At 44.4% G+C, this 18937-nt stretch overlaps 1 protein-coding gene across 15 annotated transcripts in view; it reads right to left on the bottom strand.

Moving 5' to 3' along the window:
- The window catches only part of POU2F3 (POU class 2 homeobox 3), an 83529-nt gene that overhangs the window by 18486 nt on the left and 46106 nt on the right, over positions 1–18937 (bottom strand). For 6 of the 15 annotated variants that reach the window (XM_033407306.2, XM_012537067.3, XM_033407318.2 and 3 more), the window contains 3 exons: positions 4025–4129; positions 2679–2781; positions 361–443 (listed from right to left, as the gene is read on the bottom strand). In XM_033407306.2, coding sequence (XP_033263197.1) covers positions 361–443; positions 2679–2781; positions 4025–4129 — 291 coding nt within the window. The other 9 variants (XM_049713296.1, XM_049713294.1, XM_033407312.2 and 6 more) reach the window with 6 other exon arrangements.

Below are 18937 nucleotides of genomic sequence, written 5' to 3'. Positions count from 1 at the left end.
CCCTTGGCGCTTGCGAGCACCTGGGCAGGGCTGGCAGTCACCTTGGCGTCCCTGGAAAGTTGGCTGATCCCAGGTTCTCAGAGGAGTGATGCCAGGGCCTGACTGGGGCGGGAGTGGAATGCCTGCACACAGAGCAGGCTAGCCCAGGCGCTGAAATCTCTGGCTTCTAATTCTGGCTCCACCAGTGATACTGGGTCCCTCATTTCCTCTGGCTGTGGCTTGAATTTGTCCCCGTGCCGACTGGGATAATCCCTCGCGATTCCCTCTTCCCAGAGGGGTAAGTGTACCGTATAGTGGGTGGGGGAAGCCTAGGAGCTTAACTCTGTCAGGAGCTGGGACAGGAAGAACGTGGGTGTTTACCTGGGACGCCAGGCCAAGCCCCGTCTGTGGGAGGAGGAGAGAGCTTTGCTGCTGTGGAAAGGAGAGAAGATTTGACTGCAGACCTGGGTGAAAGGGGAGGAACAAAGGAGCAAACGAATCAAATCCAGGCCAGCTGAAAAGATATGCTCTACAGCTTTGGAACCATGATAACTGTCCCCGCCCCACTACCTAATCATGTCCATCCACCCCGCCTCCAGCCTTGTGGAGAGGCCCCCATGGGCACTGTCAGGATTGCCACACACAGGTGGAGGCGAATCAGACACAGGGATACACAGATGTAAACAGCAGTCCCCAAACCAGTCCTTCTGCCTGCCCGCCTATCTGGAGTGGTGCAAAGGCTGAGGAGGGTCAAGGCAACCTGCTCTGGGATTTGAGAACCAGGCCTGGAGAAACCCACGGGGGAAGGAGATGTGGGGATGACTACTAAGAATTCAAGCTGGAGCTGAGGGTTTCCGTTTTGCCTGCAGAAGCACCTGGGATGGCTACAAAGGCCTAGCCTGATCTGCAAAGATGCCGGATCAAGGGAATGGCACCATACAGCTCCAAAGGGCAGCAGCCAATTGGCAGAGGCTCTCGGCAGGACCCAGACATTGAACACTTGGGAGGAAAGGCTGAGAGAGAAGGGAAGAGCAGGGGGCAACTCTACCTGGTGGTATGGACTCTACCTGCTCATTGCACGGCCTGAGGATCGCTTTCTCCAGGAAAACTGCCCATGAAGGGCTCTGCCTGGATGGTGGTCGTGACAGTGGCCTCCCTCTAAGAAGAGCCACAGCCGGGCACTCTCACTCTCACTGTGGGAATGGGGCCATCAAATTACCGAAGCACACGATGAGGCAGGTCACCCCAAGCACTCATCACACAGCAGAACTTTGGGCTCTCTGTTGTCCCTAAGCTGTTCTGGGTCACTGATGTGTAGATCTACTGATGCTGACCGTTTTGCCCCTCAGTCTAAAACAACCAGGGCTTAATTTTTCGTTATTAAAATACATAGGCAAAAAAGCTCTTGTAAGGAGCCCTGGACTGGGAGTCGGAAGCTTGAGTGCTAATAGTAATCTGACACTTACGTTGCCTTTTGAAATGTACAAAGCCTTCTCACATGCATTATTTCAAATAACTCTCAATAAGCTTGTGAGGCGGAGTTTTACTATGATTCCAGTTTTAGGGAGGAGAAAATGGAACCTCAGAGAGGTTAGGTAAGTTTCTCAAGGAGACACAGCTAGCAGGGGACTTTTTTTTAACCAGTGAGTTTTTCTGATTCCAAATACCAAACTGTTTCTTTCCCCCTGTGTCGTACACTGACCTCATTGGTTATATGCCTGAGCCAGTTTCACAACACCGCCTTTCAAAAAGAAACAGAGTGAACTGTTACCTTCCCTTTCCTATTCCAGAAGTATGATATGTACTGTTTAGCTAAGATAAATACTCACAGGTTCACATATGTTCTCATTCATCATCATAATAACACTCTGAGATGACTTGGTAACTAAGGATAACTCTAACTTGGGCAGGTGCTAAGGACAGAAGGCAGAGTTACGTTTTCTTTGGGTTCTGGGTTTCCAAAGCCTCTCCTCGGGATTTGTACAATGGAGGGAAGCTTATACTTCATCACTTTCAGCCCTAGTTGGTGGAGATGGGAGAGGGAGAGGCAGTACAGTGCAATGCCAAGAACGTGGGTTTCCGACAGACTTTTATGGAACTTTCTAGTAGGTCACCGGTGACATAACACAAGGTTATTTTGAAAGATGTCAGGAAAATCACTCCGCAGAGCTCCTGGCATATCATGCTCAAGAAATGTTAGCTATTATTGTGAATATTCTAATCTGTTTGTTCTTGGCCAAGCAGAAGTTGCCTGTGAGTAACTTCCCTGCCAAAGAAAACCTGAAAACGCTCTCCACAGCCTGTGGGCGGCACTGCCGCTCTACCCAAATGGAATTCCAGCCTCCCAAGGGTGGAAGTCTGAGTCCACGACCACAACCTGGGGAGATTTCCAAGGACCCGGGACTTATCTGGATTGCGATTCCCAAGGAGCTCCTCCTTCCTTGTTCTGCCCCAGCTCCTGCCACCCTTGCGCCTTCGGTCTCAACTGGCCATGAAATTGAGGACGATGGGAGGGGGAAGCAGAAAAGGAGACTCAACCTGGAGGGCCACGCCAGGTCGCTTCCTCGGGCCCTGAGGTGGACAAGCCGCTCTTAATACTAGAGGGTGAGCCAGTCAGCCACGCCCCACACTTGGGTCCCAGCAGGCAGAAGCAGATCCTTAGCACACTCATCTAGGTAGAAGCCCCCAGGGTTTCTCACCTTGCTGCCCAGACTGGGACTGAGATAGCAGGAACTGGGAGACAGACTGTAGGTGTCCGGGAACCAGCACAAGCTGCTGGAGCGGGTGGAGGGAAGCCATGTCCTGTGCAGGGAGATACAGGCATCACAGAATTTACAAGCTGCAAGTGTGGGCTCCATCTGCCCACCGCCCATCTGTCCTGTGGGTCTCCGTAGGGACCTTGCCCTATGCCTCTGTATCCCTGTGTCTGACACAGAGCAGCTACCCCATTAATGATGGTGTTGTTACACCTCCTGCACTCAGCGGAGCTGTGCCTTGCTTAAACCTTGCCTTGTTATTTAACTTTTTTGTGTATCAGAAAGGTCTCCCAGCTAGACTGGTAACGCCCCAAGGGCACAGACTGTGGGTATCACCCATCTCTCAGAGGTTTATCCTAGAAATGACATGCAATCCCAACTTTCTAATTTTTTTAAAAAAAATCTCATGCCACTTGATGTGCTAAAAGCCGCTTTTGTCTTGGCCATTTCCTGGTCCTGAACCTTTCCTGGAGGAAGAGGCACGTTATTCGTTCTTAATAAAACCACTTTGATTAAACAGAAAGTCCATGTCCCCTGGGTTCCTCCCAATAGCCCCCCAAAGGGAAATACTACTTCCCAATACCTGGGGGATCTGGGAGTCCTCTGTGACCTAGACCCCCAGGGTTCTGTGACCCCACAGGACTGAGCTTAGGTCTGTGCACAAAGGAAAGACTTGGTAAACCCTTGTTGAATAAAGAAGTGAAGGAATAAATGCACGCTCTAGTCTTAAATATTTCCAGGGAAGGGTCGGCTCTTTCCTCCCCTGGGAATCCAGATCGAGAAAGGGGCTTGCCGCGTGGACACCCGCCTTCTCAGACATTTGTCGTTACTATTTCAGGTGCCTCTTTATTCCTTCTAGTATGACAAAACCTTGGGGGAGGAGAATGGGCTTACTGGGGACGGAGATGCTCTGTAACCACAGCAGCAGCTGTCATCATGGGGCTCCCCTGAATACGGCTGGCAGACCCCAGCCCCATTGTTAGGGGCTAGCTAACCCCATTGTAGGGGTTAGCTCCATTGTTTTGGCAAGATTGACTGCTTTTTCTTCCGGAGAGGTGGAGACCTCCTTCTTCCCATAACTAGCCAGGCTGCATCTTTCAGAGGATTTTTCTGTAACCCAGCCCCCCTCCCAATGCAGGCCTCCAAGTTTCCCTGCAGGGCATTTTTTTTAGCCCAATCTGCATTCACTGAGAGCCAGATCTAGAGGTGAAGCATTTTGCAGGAGGCTTGACTTAAACTCACTGGCCCTCTGAGAGGATCAGGGCTTCCCGACTCGGGCTGCCATTTACCCCAGACATTTGGTTTCCAGGTATCATGGCAGGTCCTTGACTCAGGTGGCATGGCCGATGAGAGAGGGTCTGCTGCAGGGAGTCACTGAGGTCCTCGGTTTTAATCTGTAAGTGGAGGCAGCGGGGACAGCATCAGTTCTGGGCCTCCCCAGGCAGACAGAAGTAGAAACTTAGAGAAGACCGAGGCAGGAGATAAGTGACAAGCCTGGAGAGTCAAAGAACTAGCTCAGCGTCTACTGGGCTGCAGCTTGACTTTCCTGCCTGCGTGAGCCCTTCGGGCCAGGGCAGCTGGTAAGGGACAGAGGTGAGAGTCTCTCTGGAGTAACCATCCTCAAGATGCGGAATCCACCTGGATTGATCGTTCCCGAACACCATTCCGGGGCATGTGCTGGTACATAGTGCAATATATGCTCTTCCTCACTGAAACGCCAAAAGACGAGGAATTTTTGTAGTGACTTTAGACATTTCTTTTAGATTCCAAGGTGATGTTCTTTTTTCTTGGGGGGGTGGTATGTTAGAATTTCTTTTAGGAAATGATGGTGATCCTAAATGGTATTTTAAAAACTCCCCACTTTCACAAATTAAAAAAAAAAAATTGGCAACCCTTGACCAATCTCCTTTATATTATGTTTTTTTATTTTCCTGGTCCACGAAATCCCAATGTCTGGGAGCCAGTTTCCCCTCCGTCCCCCCCTTGTTTTCCACACTTGTCTGCCCTCTGCGTGCTGAGCTACCTTTGCAGCTGGCCTCTTCACCCATGTGGCTTAGGTGACAGTCCTTGCCTGTCTCCCTACAGGCGGGGACATGTCTCCTTCACAATCACTGCTGTAGTTGCAGCCTGAGGGGACTGTGGTGGTGTGCAAACTCTCTCCAGCCTCCACCACCCTTCGGGCAGGGCAGGAAGCACTACTTGTGCCCACCCCTCTTCCCACCCTGAGAACAACTACGGTAAGTCCCCTACATACGAACCTTCAAGTTGCAGACTTTCAGAGATGCGAACATGCATCTGGTTCCAGCAAGGAACCAGAACCTGTGCCATCACTGTCAGGTGTGAGTGACATTGCAGCTTGTCCTCCGTCTCTTATTGCTGACGATCCGTCAGCTCTACCGTCTCCCACCTCCTCTCCCTCCTCCAGTCAGTAACTCTTCTTGTCTGTTCACTTGATGCTAGCCCCTGTATGCCAGCGGTTGTACTGTACTACTGTACTTTTCAAGGTACTGTACTGTAAGATTAAAAATGTTTGCTTTATTTTTTGTGTTTGTTTGTTATGTATTATTTGTGTGAAAAGTATTATAAACCTATTACAGTACAGTACTATATAGCCGATTGTGTTAGTTGGGCACCTAGGCTCTCTTGGTTGGACTTGTGAACAAATTGGACTTAAGAATACGCTCTCAGAATGGAACTCATTTGTATGTAGGGGGCTTACTGTACCCTCTTGCAGCGTTTCAGGAAGTCCATCGTGGGGATGGGGGCGTTGGGTAGGGAGTATGCAAGTGACTTTGGATTCATATAATATGGCAGGGAGCTTGGGATCTAGACCATACCTTATAAAAGGCATTGGGCGACCCTCTGATGGAACCTCCTGGCCATAGCGACCCTGGCTTAAAGCATTTTCATGGTCTATACAGGGAATATCACTGACATCCTGGAACCTTTTCTGTATTAGTTTAACCCAAGGTAAAGGTTCAGACTAACGGCTCTACTTGTGTTTAATCGCTGTGGAAGAATGGTGCTCTGGATTACTCAACCAAGAGTTCCCTTTGGTTGGAGAGTTAGGAAGACCTTGTTGAGTGACAGAGACTGAGGAGGGAGCTCACATCCTAAATATGGTGCCTTGTACATAGTGGGAACTGAATGCATGCTAACTGAATAAAAGACATAATCAGAATCCACCTCTCCATCCTTCAGCGGGATACAGCGAGAAAGACATCAAACAGGGAGCTAGAACTTGTTTCCAGTCCTAACTCTGACTCTAACTGACGATAAACCTTGAGCAATCATTTCATATCTATGAGACTTGGTTTCCCCATCAGTTGTATGATTCTACATCATTTTTCTTTCAGTCCTAGAATGGAATTATAAAATTCCAATTCCGTGGTGTATTTGGCAGAATCTGGCTAGTCCACGTTGCTGTAGTGTTCTTAGATAAAGCAGATCTAAACAGCACTAGGAAGTCCTAGTTGCGCCCAAATTGGTAAGAGGATGCTTCTTTTAGGGACAGTCTTTACAAATCACTCCTCTCTTCTCTCACCTAAGGAGGCTATTCTGGAGTCTTGGAAGCAAAGAAGAGGAAGGGAGAGTGTCAGGAAGTAGCACAATGGGGGCAGAGAGTTAGACATCAGGAAAACTCCAAAGGCATTGCCCCCCAGGAGTGATCCCCAGGACAGCCGCCATCCCTACCCCCAGTGCCCTTCAGCTCTCCCCACCCACACTTGGTATCTCCATCTAAGAAGCTTGCTGTCCTAGTTCTTCCCCCAGAAATTAGAGTTTTCACATCCTAGATTCCGGGGAAACATTTGTTAGCAGGTTTTAAAAAGCTCAAAATAGATGGTAAACTACTTATTTCAAACCACCACCAATCTTAAGCTTTGCTCAGAGGGGAGATTTTACTTAAGGGAAGCCTCCCTTCCCCACATCTCCCTTCTGCAACCCCCTCCTTCTCCTGGACGTCCCTCATCCCGAGTGGGGATAGGTGAGGCAGGATGGAGGGGGACGGAGGGAGAACATGGAAAATTGGAGCTCAAAGCACACTGGTGGAACCACCGCAGGCAGCTTGGCGTGGCTCCAGCTCAGAGGCAAGTGGCAGGGTTCCTTTATAGACTCATTATGCGCAACGGGGAGATAAGGGGGTGCAGCTATGACACAGCTTGAAAACATGTGCTTTGCCTCCAACCTGGGTGCTATCTGTTAGAATCAGTGCCAGGTCTTCCTGCAACACTTAATTTCAGAAACCAGCACCATCATGAAAGAAAACTCACTCTTTCATCCGCTTCCTGGATCAATTGCCCTCCAAACTCTTTTAGGGGCACTGCCGACCTCCCACTTCTGAAAATGAAGCGTCTGATAGCAAAAATAAATCCCTCTGGGTGTTAGCCTGGGGCGTTTTGACAACTCTGTGTGTTCCTCTTCTCAGTTCTTTCTTTATTAACCTCTTACTCTTTCATTTTTCATAATTCATTACCCCTTGTGTGTGAGCTGCTGACGGTAAACCCCAAAGGAGACAATCCTAAACAAACCAATCTGAAAGGCAGTAAAGCAGACCACTTCTCCTGTGACAAATTCTAAAATGTCCACTTTGGTCGGTGGGTCTCAGAAAGAGTAGAGCTGTACCAGGAGGAGAAGAAGATACAGCGGCAACTCTGCCTGCCCTCCCGACCCCGGCACACTTCTCCGACGATTCTCTGAGAGTTCAGGGGCTAGCTAAGACAATAAGAAATCAAGTCCCTTCCAAATCCAAAAAGCCCTTTCACAGCTGTCGAATGGAAAAGTTTGGAGCCTTTCCAGGCAACTGGGTGTTGGCCGTGGATTGGGAAAACGAGACAGACTTCTGTTGGATCTCATTGACTTCTAACGTGAGAACCGGAGGCAAATTGGATGAAGACCCAATTTCCCCCGTACTTGTGAAAACCCAACCAAACCCACAGCCTGTCTGGAACCGTGAAGATTGTCTCCAGGGTCCCTTTGGAGCTTCTTCTCACGCAAGTGAAATATTTCTCCAGGCCCTGTTTGGGATGGACTAATCCCTGGGGATGTGGGCCACCACAGAGGCCTCTGCCTGGTCACAGCCATCGGTCATCCTGTCCAGATGTTAGACATGGCTTGTTAGTTCAGGATCTTCTCCACCCACTGAGCTGTGCAAAGGTGTTACACTGAGTCTTGGGCAGTGACCAGGGAGGTAGAAAGGTATCGTGGGTGATTATCTTTTCTAATCCCAGCGAACTCCCCGACATCACCTGCTTTAGAAAGAAATAGCCTCATTCTGGGAAGAGAGAGCCCCTTCTGAGGAACTGGAAACCCTTCATACATTCCTTACTTGGCTTCACCGCCCAGCCAGGAAGTGTGGGGATGAGTGTTTATCTTCCCATCTCACAAAGACCAGGAGTGCTTCAGAGATGCGTGTAAAGTTACACGACAAGACACTGGCTAAACGCTACAAGACAATGGTCCTCTGACCCTCCCCAGGCACTCTATCTACAAAACAATACTACAAACATCTCAGGGATGGGAGAGAGAACAGACCATAGGTGATGTTCTGGCCCAGACCTACACTTGGACCTCCTTATTAACCATCTGTTTGGGGTCATGCAATGGGGCTGGAGTACTTAGCCTTAGCCCCCTCCCCGGGACATTTCACGTGGCTCTCTCTTGGGGGGGAAACAACTCAACATTAATGAATATATCACTGGTGATGAAAATGATCAAAGCTGTAGTGCCAGTTGCATAACTCGTTTGTGGAAAGTGTTTCATAAACATTTCACAAGAAGGAGAATTTCAAAGCGTGAACATCTCCCAACCTGCCTTCAATTACAGGCAAGATTTTTTTTCTTTCTTCCCCCCTTCTATACGTCTCCCTAGCAGTGAGGAAGAGTTTCTGTTTCGTAACTGATCTATAAAAGGGTTGACAAACGTTTTGCTCATGAAAAGATCCTAAAAATATATTCCAAGCGGTAGAGTAGGGCAGGCTGGTAACTTATCTCAGATGAACAAGGCTGAGAGCCCCCTAAGAGATGCTGCCTGTATTTTTGCTTGGGGGACTCTCCTTTCTCCATGGCTCCTGGCCGCTCCCTATGAGTCCAAGGCTCCTGCCTCTTTGGATGCTACCCTGAATTACCTGGGGAGATGGCCTCATCCAGTCCCTGGTCTCTAGTCAGACCTACGACAGACCAGCCTAGGCACACCTTTGCCCATGCACATTGGGATCTTCTGGAAAGCATCGAACTTCTAGACAAAAGAGTGATGGAAGTGAGGAGACATGGGGCCCTTTAATAAACATACGGTTTCTTAGGAGGCTGGAGCCACTTAGAGTTGTTCCCTCCCGAAAAGAAGCTTTCCAAAGAGGCATCCTTGTTTTTCCTGCTTGTACCTCCTCTGGAAAGGCAAAAAGCTTATCAGTCATGTTGTTTAATGCTTTGGCTTCAGTTCTTAGGGCACAGCACTGCTAGTGCTGACACATATCTGAAAAAACCCCGTCATTTTAAGCCCATAAACATTTTCTTCTCCCTCTGGCATATAGGTCCGTGCATTCAAGTTTTAAAACTCTAGGAAGGAGCTGTGTTCTCTTTGAGGACACATCCTCTCAGATATTTTTGGTGCCCAGGACTTGAACAACTTTAACCATTGTACCACTTCCCAGCCCTTGGGAGATGCCAGCAGCGTCTGCTTCCAGTGAGGAGCTGGATTGATGCAAGTTCTCTTTTTTGACCCAGATCTTTTTTTTTTTGGCCACGCCACGCAGCTTGCAGGATCTTACTTCCCTGACCAGGGATTGAACCCCGGGCCCCAGCTGTGAAAGCACCGAGTCCTAACCACTGGACAGCCAGGGAATTCCCAACCCTGATCTGTCTTGAGTCAGAGTCTTCTGGTTTTCCTGGTTTCCTACCTGTTGGACAAGAGCACAGAGCTACCTTCTCTGGTTCTTTGGCTGGGAAGGAGCGCCACACAGAACTGTTGATTCGCCCACATAGATGGCTGCTCTGCCCCGCAAGAAGTGGAATGGCAGGAGGTGGGGTGGGGTAAGAAATGCTGAGCACGGTCTCAGAATCAGACTCTGAGAACTGTTTGCCAGTGGCTCTTCTTGGGAATCATCTTGTGTGTGAGTGCTGGCTGTCATCACACTGGGTTCTTTTGCATACATTGGGTTGCCTATCATGGGAAGACTCTGTAATCCTTTTTAGAGCAGGGAATGGAAAAAAAAAAAGAAAAAGACATCCAGGAAACAAGTACAAGGCTCAGAATCAACCAGGAGACCGGACTTCGGGCTCTGTCCCTGCCTCTAAAAACCTGCATGATCTAATATTTATTTACTGCACTCATCCATGTAGGCCTAGATTATGCCTCCACAAAAGGAGGAAAATAGATGAGATGGAACCTACTTAAGAAATTTGGAATGTATAGAAGAGAGAGTGAGCATTGACTTGTGAGCCTACAAATGTGTTTATTGTGTCATTAGACCCATTTTGCAGATGAAAAGACTGAGGCTTGGAAAAGTTAAGAAACTGGCTGAAAGTTACACTGCTGGTAAATAATAGATCTGGGATGTCAATCCACATCTATTTGATTCCATAGTTCTTCTACATAAACCTGACTACCATGTGTGATAGAATCATAGACTCTTCAAGGTAGCTTAGCGCGGACTGTGTCGGGTGCATGCAAGACATTCAACAAGTGTTGATTCCCTTCCTTCTCCATCAGAACTGGAAGGAAATGTAGATATCACCGGGTTCAACTGGCTCATTTTACAGCTGTGACTCCTGATGTCCAGAGAGGAGAAATCACCTGCTCAGGGCAACACAGCTAGAGCTGCAGGCAAGCCAGGCCTGGAGACTAAGGCAGGGCCCGTAAGGACTGGTCTCCTAACTCTCCACCCAGTATTTGGTCCATTCCACTGCACTGCAGCATGGCTCTATCTTCTATCTCTATCACTCTGATGTTGTTGCCTATTCTGGCTCCTCAAGTAACTCAGTAGTAACCCTAATCCCATTGCTCTAATAAGATTTAATCTCAGTCCCGATTCAGAGTTCTCCCTTACTACACAGGGTAAGGTTTAGACACAGATAAAGCACACATCTACTTGATGTGTAACCTAACACACTTGGCTTGAGAACGAGCATTCTGTATTCCCTTGACTCTCACATGGATGAATTAACTCCAGGGGATTGATATTTGCTTTTTTCCTCCCTCATCATGAGGAAGAGAGGTAGAGAGGGGAAAGGCAAGGCTCAGCCATGCCATGAAATCCTCACGCCAGTGTACATTTTACTCTGGGGCCCAAAGGAGACTAATGAAAGGAAGGACAGATGCCTTGCTCGTCCCGGACACACAGGCACACACGCACACACATGCATGCATACACACCAACCTGTGACTATGAAGCGCTATACAGATTAGCTCCAAGAGCATCAGTTCGAGAAAGGGAAAAAGGAATATTTTTAAAGCATTTTAGAAATTAAAAAGCACTTTCAAAAGGATCATCATTTATTCTTCATGATGATTCAACGAGGGAAAAAATCTTATCCAACCATTTATACAGATGTAGGAACCAAGAGTAGGAGGAATTAATATGTCCATCACACAGCCAGGAAAAGCAGAGCCTGACTTTCTATTTGGGTCTTTGGCTTCCAGGCCCTCTTTTGCCTATACCACTCTGTAAGGCGGCCCCACTGGGTTGCCACCCAGAATTTCCCACGTAAAAATGAGCTTGTTGACCTCTGCCTCCCCATGTGCCATGCTGTTTGCACGTGTGGTGCACAGTTGGTGTAAACATTTCCATCCACAAGTGTAGCCTGGGACTTTTACATGGATGTGAGGCTGACATAGTTATCGAAAGCAAACTTTCAACAAGTCTGAATGAGATTCTCTTTGGCATCCCCTGGGGAACTTCCTGTGACCTGGAAGCCTGTCTCTGAAAGCCTGAGTGTTGGCTATAAATGCACGTAAAAGGCTTTTCCCTGGTAAGATTCATATTTGAGAACAGTCTTCTAAGTAAGGCTGAGGCCCTTGTCTCTTGTATTCTTCTTGTACCCCAAATAAAACGAGGCACCTCTGTGGTCCTCTGACACCGGGTCTGCCCCAACAGCAGTTGGAGTAGACAGTCCTCCATGTGGCATGCTTTCAACAGAGGTTTTCCTGCCCCATAAAGGTCCCCTTCCCAATTTAGCTCAATAAATATTTGGTATACACCCATTGTATACCAAGAGGAACTGGGACACAAAGGTGAATAGGACCTTCCAGATTAATTAGGAGACAGCAAGTAAAAAAGCAATTACCTAGAGTGCAGTACTTACAGCAATGGGAAGGCGGTACAGTGGTCACATGGAAAGGTTGTGATTTGCTTTGTCAGGGCAGAGGATAGCTAGAGAAAGGGGAATGAGGTAGGAAGTCTCCACGGAAGAGAAGTGAAGCCTCTGAAGAGCCCTGAAGGACAAAGACAGTTTCACCAGGAGAAGATAAAGCAGGGCATGCCAGGAAATGGGAGCAGCTGGTACACAGTCACAGATGGTGAAACAGGGCTTCATGTTCAGGAGCGACAAGCTATTCAGCGTCACAGCAGCGTGGGGTGGGAGAGGCCTGGGCAAACAGCCAGGGCCTGACGACAGAGGTCCTGTGGGTCACACAAAGGAGTCAAGGCTGGACTCGGGGGCAAAGTGTAACTCAGGTAAAGGGCAGGGACACGCAAGAGTTTCGTTTAGTTCGATTATGTTAACAGCTGTGTGGAATATGGATTTGAAGAGAGGGCAACTGTAAGTGGGACAGCTAGTTACAAAAGCTGTTTATTGCAATAGTCTAGGTAAAGAACTGATGAGGACATGCCTGAGGCCAAAACAGTAAGAACGGAGAAGAGGAGACAGAATGGCAAGTTTTTAGGATAGAAAATGTATTTCCACCCCTAAAGGTTTATCCTTTATAACAAAGGACTATTTCAGGAATTCTCTGTTGAATGCCTGCAGGACTGAAAGAACTAACACAGAAAAAATTCTGAAAGAACATAATCTAACTGCTAATAAGAGATGGAGTGGAGGGTATTTGGGGTTTCAGAAGGTATTCACTTTCTAAGTCAAATATTTCCGCAGTGTTCAAATTTTTAAAGGTAATTATTCATTTTAAATTAGAAAAAATTAAGATTAATCTTAATTTAAAATTAATATTAAAAATAGTAAGCACTCAAAATTTCATTAGTCTGTATGGAAGTTCTTAGTTTATGAGGTATTCAAGTTAGTTACAGTTCCCTTCTTTACCTGGTGAAAGGGAAGTCTTGAGAGGTTTAGGGGCACATTTTCTAAATAAACACACATATACGCAGATATGTGTATTCTGTGTGTGCGTGTGTGTATTTTTTTTTAGCAATAACTGGGAATCCATCTCCTTCTTCTGCCGCATCTTGAGTCATTGTCTACCAGCAGGCAACACCTGTAGGTCTGTGGCCTACAGACCTCACTTATACCTTTCCATGATGTTCTACAGCTTACAAAGTACTTTCAAACATATCAGTTTGGTCTATTTTCAGAATATTCCCATGAGATTGAAAAGGCAAGTGATGCTATTCCTGTTTTACTGTTGAGGAAAACAAGGTTCATGAAAGGTAAATGGTGTATCCAAGGTACATGGCTGGCTAGCAGGAAAGCTCTGATTTGAACTCAAGTTATCTGATTTAAAATTCAACACTTCTTTCAAATTTCTAGGATTTTCTGAGGAAGTTTCCCAAATAAGTGGATTTTCAGTCACTGAAATATATTTCTTACATCTCCAAACCCTTTATTTCAGTTTTGGATAGATACTTATTGGTTTCATTTTTGAATAGAGATCTTGTATTTTATACATCTCTACTTGCCCTTAAAGAGTACTTGACAAAGATATCACAAATAAAGAAAATTACAGGCCAGCATTACTGATGAACATAGATGCAAAAATCCTCAACAAAATATTAGCAAACTGAATCCAACAATACATTAAAAATATCATGTACCGTGATCAAGTGGGATTTATTCCAGGGCTGCAAGGATGGTTCAGTATTCACCAATCAATCTGCGTGATATACCACATTAACAAATTAAAGAATAAAAAATTATATGATCGTCTCAATAGATGCAGAAAAGGCTTTTGACAAAAGTCAACAACATCCTTCTACAGAGACTCTCCACAAAGTGAATATAGAGGGAACATACCTCAACATAATAAACGCCATATATAACAAGTCTACAGCTAACATCATACTCAATGGTGAAAAACTGAAGGCATTTCCTCTAAGATTAGGAACAAGACAAGGATGCCCACTTTTATGCAACATAGTATGGGAAGTTCTAGCCACAGCTACCAGACAAGAAAGAAATAAGAGCTATCCAAATCAGAAAAGGAGAAGGAAAACTGTCGTCACTGTTTGCAGATGACATTATACCATACATAGAACATCCTAAACACACTACCAAGAAACTACTAGAGCTCATCCATGAATTCAGTAAAGTTGCAGGATACAAAATTAATATACAGAAATCTGTTGCACTTCTATACACTAACAATGAACTATCAGAAGGAGAAATTAAAACAATTCCATTTAAAATCACATCAAAAAGAATAAAATACCTCGGAATAAATCTAACTAAGGAGGTAAAAGACATATACTCAGAACTGATGAAGGAAACTGAAGATGACACAAACAGATGGAAAGACACGCCATGTTCATGGGTTAGAAGAATTAATATTGTTAAAATGACCAAGGCAATCTCTAGACTCAATGCAATCACTATCAAAATACCAATGGCATTATTCACAGGACTAGAAGAAATAAAATTATTTGTTGCATGGAAATTTGTACGGAAACACAAAAGACCCGAATAGCCAAAACAATCTTGAGAGAAAGAACAGAGCTGAAGGTATCATGCTCCCTGACTTCAGACTATATTACAAAGATACAGTAATAAAAACAGTATGGTAATGGTACAAAAACAGACACATAGATCAATGGAACTGAATATAGAACCCAGAAATAAATGCACACACTATGGTCAATTAATTTACAAAAAAGAGGCACGAATATACAATGGGGAAAAGGCAGTCTCTTCAATAAGTGGTACTGGAAAAGCTGGACAGCTACATGTAAAAGAATGAAATTAGAACATTTTTTTCACACCATATACGAAAATAAATTCAAAATGGATTAAAGACCTAAATGTAAGGCCAGAAACCATAAAACTCCTAGAAGAAAACATAGGAAGAACACTCTTTAACATAAATTGTAGCAATATTTTTTGGAGGGATCTGTCTCATAAAGCAAAATAAAATTTAAAAAAATTAAATTAAATTAAATAAACAAGACCTAATTAACTTAAAAAGCTTTTGTGCAGCAAACAAAAACATCGACAAAACAAAAAGACAGTCTACTGAGAATATCTTCTCCTATGGGAGAAGATATTTGCAAATGATATGACCAATAAGGAGTCAATATCCAAAATATATAAACAGCTCATACAACTCAATATAAAAAAAAAATCAAGCAACTCAATTAAAACCTGGGAAGAAGTACTGAATAGACATTTTTCCAAAGAAGACATAAAGATGGCCAACAGGCACATGAAAAGGATGCTTGACATTGCTAATCATTAGAGAAATGCAAATCAAAACCACGATGAGATATCACATCATGCCTGTCAGAATGGCTATCATCAAAGACCATAAATAACAAATTTTGGTGAGGATGTAGAGAAAAGGGAACCCTTGTATGCTGTTGGTGGGAATGTAAATTGGTGCAGCCACTGTGGAAAACAGTATGGAGATTCCTCCAAAAACTAAAAATAGAACTACCATATGATCCAGCAATTCCACCACTAGGTATATATCCAAAGAAAATGAAAACACTAATTCAAAAATTCTCCAATGTTCATTCAAATTCCCCAATGTTCATAGCAGCATTATTTACAATTGCCATGATATGGAAGCAACCTAAGTGTCCATCAACAGATGAACGGATAAAGAAGAAGTGGTATATGTATACAATGGAATATTAGCCATAAAAAAGAATGAAATTTTGCCATTTGCAACAACATGGATGGGCCTGGAGGGTATTATGCTTAGCGAAATAAGTCACACAGAGGAAGATGAATGCTGCATGTTATCTTTTATATTTAGAATCTAAAAATAAAACGAATGAACATAACAAAACAGAAACAGACTCACAGACAAAGAGAACAAACTAGTGGTTACCAGTGGGGAGAGGGAAGGCGGGAGGGACAAGATAGGGGTAGAGGATTAAGAGGTACAAACTACTATGTATAAAATAATCAAGCTACAAGGATATATTGTACAGCACAGGGAAATAGCCAATATTTTATAATAACAAATGAAGTATAATGTATAAAATTTTTGAATCACTGTGCTGTATGCTGAAACTAATATAATATTATAAATCAACTGTGCCTCAATAAAAAATCATTCAACACATCTTTCAAATTCCTAGGATTTCCTGAGGAAGCCTCCCCAAATAAATGGATTTTCAATCGCTGAAATCGATCTCTTGTAGCTCCAAGTCTTTATTTCAGTTTTGGATAGATATTTATTGGGTTTGTTTTTGATATTTATTAATGTATTATATACATCTCTTCTTTCCCTTGAATAGCACCTGAAAGATAATTTAGTCAATGACTCAATCTTAATTGTGAACTCTTTTTAGAAGCAATCATGCCCTCGGGGACACTGAAGTGCTTGGCCTCTCTGTTGGCAGTAGCACTAAATGGCCCTGAATTGCCTCTTTTTGTTTTTGCAGCTCTGCTTTTTCCAGGTTTTCTGCCTCCTTTCTCACAACCGGGTTTTTATCCTACTGTTGGTATCCTTGCTTCTAGCAGCCCCTATTTCAGCTCAACTTCGCAACTTCTATTTGCTAAGGGCTAGAAAAAACAGATAGTTAAGTTTGTTATAACTGTTTCTAAAATAAAAGTTAGAGGCTCTGAGAAAGGGTTTGGCTCCAGGTCTCATTTGCTTCCTTCTTATTCTCAGCTGGATTCTAAATTGGTGAGGCTGCTGGCTCTCTGGATAAGTGAGGCACTGCAGTGGCTCTGTGTAGCTCTTTGACATGGGGCTCGCCCTTTGGCTCAATTTTTACTGACTACGTATCAATCCTGTTACCCTTATTAGCCTGCGACAGGGCTCCAGGCACAATGGTTGGCTGAACCCACACAACTGACAGTGTAAGCTAAATTCTCTAAGGCTGAGGAGCAGTTACCAAATTTATTGCCAAAAGGCGGAGTAAACTTGAGCCAAGGGACTCTCTGACAGTATATCTGTTTCCCTACTTATAAAAGGAAAATCATCTCTGAGTCTTACCCAGGTCTCAAGAGTTAGGGCTAAATGTCTATAAAACCTATTCTAGGAAGAGCTTTCCCTGCTTTTGTCACCAAAACGATATGAAGTTAATGATTCTGCACATTTATTAGCTGGGACACCTATATTGCTTGTCTGTCACTTAGTAAGTGCTTAATTAAATAGATGCAGAATTGATGTATAAATACTTTCAATAATCCTTGAATTTAGGAAACTGGGTCTCAGAGAAGTCAAAGGATTTTCCAAAAGCCATACAGCTAGAAAGTGGCAGAGCTGGAATTTGAACCTACGTCTGACCAGATCCAGAATCAACCCTCTTTCTATTGTATCACACTGACTTAAAAAGGCATGCCAAACTAGGCTCATTTCCTTTTATACAGGGTTCTTAGAAATGAGGCTCAGGTGAATGCTGCAATTATTGTATGTATACATATATACATGTCCCTGGAGGTCAAGGTGGGGTCATAAGGGCTGAGACAGTGTTAGTTAATGAATCAATGCCATCCAGGAGGGATGTCTCCAATGGCATGTCATGGGACTCTCTTCATCGTCCAGTCTTGCTAAGAATGTTATCAGTACCTTAGAGTATGATGATGTATGTGCCCTGCATACATCTCTGTATGACGAGCAGGGCTAGCTAGTACCTTGCACAAAGACATCAAGGTTAAAAAAAAATCTTGAAATTGTGCAAGGAAGGGAAGAAAGTAATAAGATAAAACATAAGAGGAACTGTAAAAATCTTTTACTAAGAATATGAAAATTAACTGTACAAGTTGAGGCAACAGTGCAGATTTTTAAAAAAAGACTTGAGGGTGTTAACTGACCCTAAGAGCATGTACGTTGAAAGTGTGATACAATTATCTTTTAAAAAATCTGTAGGGTAGGCTGTACCATCCTAGTACAGTAGAGTATGGAGGGAGGTTCCCCTACTTAACCATGCAAGTTCAGGCGGAACAAGGCCTGCCACTGTCTTACCTGGGCTTGGAAAGAAATCAGGGCATGATAAAGATATGGTACCCGCTCCACCAAGTTTTGTTGAATGAATAAATGGATGAATGAATGAACCGAGGGTCCCACTGTGCTCTGGCCTAGCCAGATGTCATCTGGGTATTGAAAGTTGTACGCTTGTGGATACTACACTTAAAGAGGGTGATTGGAAGACCGAAACCTATACATATAAAGGCATCAAGGCGCAAACAAGTTCAAAGAGTTTGTATAGCATTGTACAAAAATATTTGAAGCAACTTAATGCCCGTTGATAGGGCAATGGAACAGTAAAATTACATGGAAACAGTAGAACAGTATGTGGTCATTAACAACAATCATAATCAATCCTATACGTACTGCCACGAAACAATCTCTAAATCTTATTTTTAAATTTCTAAAGAAAGTCTCAAAAGAATACACACTGTATCATTTATACCTACCTACATATGTACCTATATATGCATTTTTAAAACTCCACGTATATTTATACATTTCCGTTTGTATTCATATCCATGTACGTGCAGAAAGAAGATTCTTCTAAACACATACACACCACACCGATAAGAGGCGTTTCCTCTGGGAAGAGGGCTGAGGCTGAACAGGGAACAAAATTCTTCTTGTTTATCTCTATTATTAAATATTTTCACAAGCAAGTATACATAGCGTTCACGTACTATGTGTGTAATTGCTTTAAACAAGGCAATCAGAAACCTGATACGTGAAACTATTGAAGGAATTCTGGATGTTTACACGGAAAGGGGAAGACTTAGGCGTGAGAACTCTTCTCAGATACTGAACGGCTGTCAAGTGAAGGGGATGGACTCGGGCCTTGGAGCTGAGGCAGGCAGAGTGATGACCACGGGGGGACCATCACAGGGAGGTTGATGGGGTCTATC

This window comes from Orcinus orca, chromosome 8, assembly GCF_937001465.1.
Source record: "Orcinus orca chromosome 8, mOrcOrc1.1, whole genome shotgun sequence".
In the NCBI taxonomy this organism is placed as follows: domain Eukaryota; kingdom Metazoa; phylum Chordata; class Mammalia; order Artiodactyla; family Delphinidae; genus Orcinus; species Orcinus orca.
The sequence above is the reverse complement of the archived record's forward strand: the minus strand, read 5'-3'. Positions and strand labels throughout refer to the sequence as shown.